The 2,050-nt window shown below is 28.3% G+C and overlaps 1 protein-coding gene across 1 annotated transcript; it reads right to left on the reverse strand.

Annotated features, from left to right (window-relative positions):
* Nucleotides 1-689: 689 nt before the first annotated feature.
* LOC119679858 (general odorant-binding protein 56d-like) lies at nt 690-1,410 on the reverse strand. Its single transcript, XM_038092429.1, has 2 exons — nt 1,274-1,410; nt 690-1,125 (listed from the first exon to the last, which is right to left on the reverse strand). The coding sequence occupies exons 1-2, from the start codon at nt 1,331-1,333 to the stop codon at nt 775-777; spliced, it is 411 nt and encodes a 136-aa protein (XP_037948357.1). The 5' UTR covers nt 1,334-1,410; the 3' UTR covers nt 690-774.
* Nucleotides 1,411-2,050: the final 640 nt, after the last annotated feature.

The raw sequence follows: 2,050 nt of genomic DNA on the forward strand, positions 1-2,050 counted from the left end.
AGTAAGATTTGGTACGAAACAAAAAAGATACATTGAGAGCCAGTATACCGCATATTTTCTATTTTATTTATTTTAATTTTTTACCAGTCAGCTTTGATGAGCATTCCGTATGTATTTTTGACAATGCCTTTATGTGATATTATCCCAGAGGAATTCAGCGTTGCTAGTAGTTGTCACATTACTAATACTTGCCGTCATTATTTTCTTTAGGATAGGAGCCATCTGCTCTTCTTAGTATTCTGCTATCAGAAATTATTTGGATTTTGAATTTGGACTTATGGAAACTTGATTGAATAAATAAATCTTATCAAATTGCATATAATTGGAGTAGAAAGTGGTACCATAGTACCATGCAATCGTTTTAGTGTACCTTCATAATATTGTAAAGCTTTATAAAATTGGTGTACAGTAAAAGTGCTATATAGTGTTAACCGGAGGAAGAGAAACTGTGACCGCTTAAGAGACCTATTCAATATATTTTGTATACAAAATGGAAACTATATACTATCAAGCCTGACTTGAAATGCTCAGTTGACATTATTGTAGGTTAAGTTTTGGCTTTGCTTGAAAAAAAAAATACAAATTCATTATACTATGCATTTGATAAAAGTAATGGATTGGTTTTATTTAAACAATTTTTTTCATATCTTCGAAAAAGTTTGAAAAAATGGTTAAAGATTAGTAACAACTACACTTTAAAATAAATTTTGTATTTTAATATAATGTTTTAAGCGTTTTAATTCACATTATGTTATTTGACTTATATTAGTCATTTTAAACAAGAGCGGCGTTATTTGTGTAGTAACATTCATATAATTTGTATGCAGTTTCACAATTATTGGCGCCTTTAATACTGTTGCATTTTGCCATGACTTCTTTTACACGATCAGCTCCGACAATTGGACTCAATTTGCCAGATACAACATCCTCTTTAATGGCACCATTAACGAAGAAACCCAATTTTTCCAAGAAACAGTTGGCAAAGCATTTAAGATTTTCATCAGCAGCACCAAATTGTCCTTGTCTCAGCTTCTGTACTTCCTCCTTGGTGGTCTTCTCCTTTTCGATACATTCGCCAGCGGTAGCACGAACTTTAGCCTTTTGTTCCTCATTCAATGAGATGGCCTGAAATGAAACGGGAATACGAAATTAACAAATTTTAATATTATTTCATGTAAATTCGGGATATATATTAGATTATATTATTATTGCATTATTATTATATTGTATTAATTTATTTATTTTATTTTATTTTATTGTAAAAAAAGTTTACATCTGCGGCGAAAGTAACTGCAACGAAAGCTACTAGAACGAATACTACTAAGAATTTCATCTTCGATTTTTTTATTAAGCAATAAATTCGCAAGTTGAAGTCAAAACTTGTGGAAGTGAACTGATGTCTTACGATCGTCGAGAAACCTTTTTATATGAAATTTCCAGTAGTCAGTATTTTTTTTTCACTTCACTGAACTCGTTTTCTATTTGAGTATTTTTATATTTTCAGAGTATTTTAAAAACTTTTGTTTCGATTCAGATATATTAAAATTTATTATACAAATTCTATTTAGAGGCATTAATTTAAATTGTATTTGCAATATTTTTTTTTTATTGTAAGCAAATTTACCTAACGAGTTTTAGTTTTGGAGTTACTTCCCTTAAGTTTACAAAGCCATCTGCACTTTGATCTCAAAATTTTAAATATACATAATTAAAGATTAACTCATAAAGTAAGTTGTAATGTTTGGGTTATTTAAACTTTAATAAATCACGAAAGTTTGACAATTCACGACTTATCAGCATTTTTAGTTAAGTCTTATTGTGTTATTATTAGTTAAGAATTGCAAGTTAAATAATTGAATTCACTTATTTATAAAGTGTTTGTATCTCATTAAATAACAGTCTGAGAATAAATAAATTTTTATTTAAGTATAAACTATTGAATTAAGAAATATGCTTATTTTATCTTGACAAAATTATGATAATTAATTTATTTAGCCCCACACTTGTTCACACCAAAATGAGTCTACAAGATTTTAATTCCATTCAATAG

The sequence above is a fragment of the Teleopsis dalmanni genome, chromosome 2 (assembly GCF_002237135.1).
Source record: "Teleopsis dalmanni isolate 2A chromosome 2, ASM223713v2, whole genome shotgun sequence".
Taxonomy (NCBI): domain Eukaryota; kingdom Metazoa; phylum Arthropoda; class Insecta; order Diptera; family Diopsidae; genus Teleopsis; species Teleopsis dalmanni.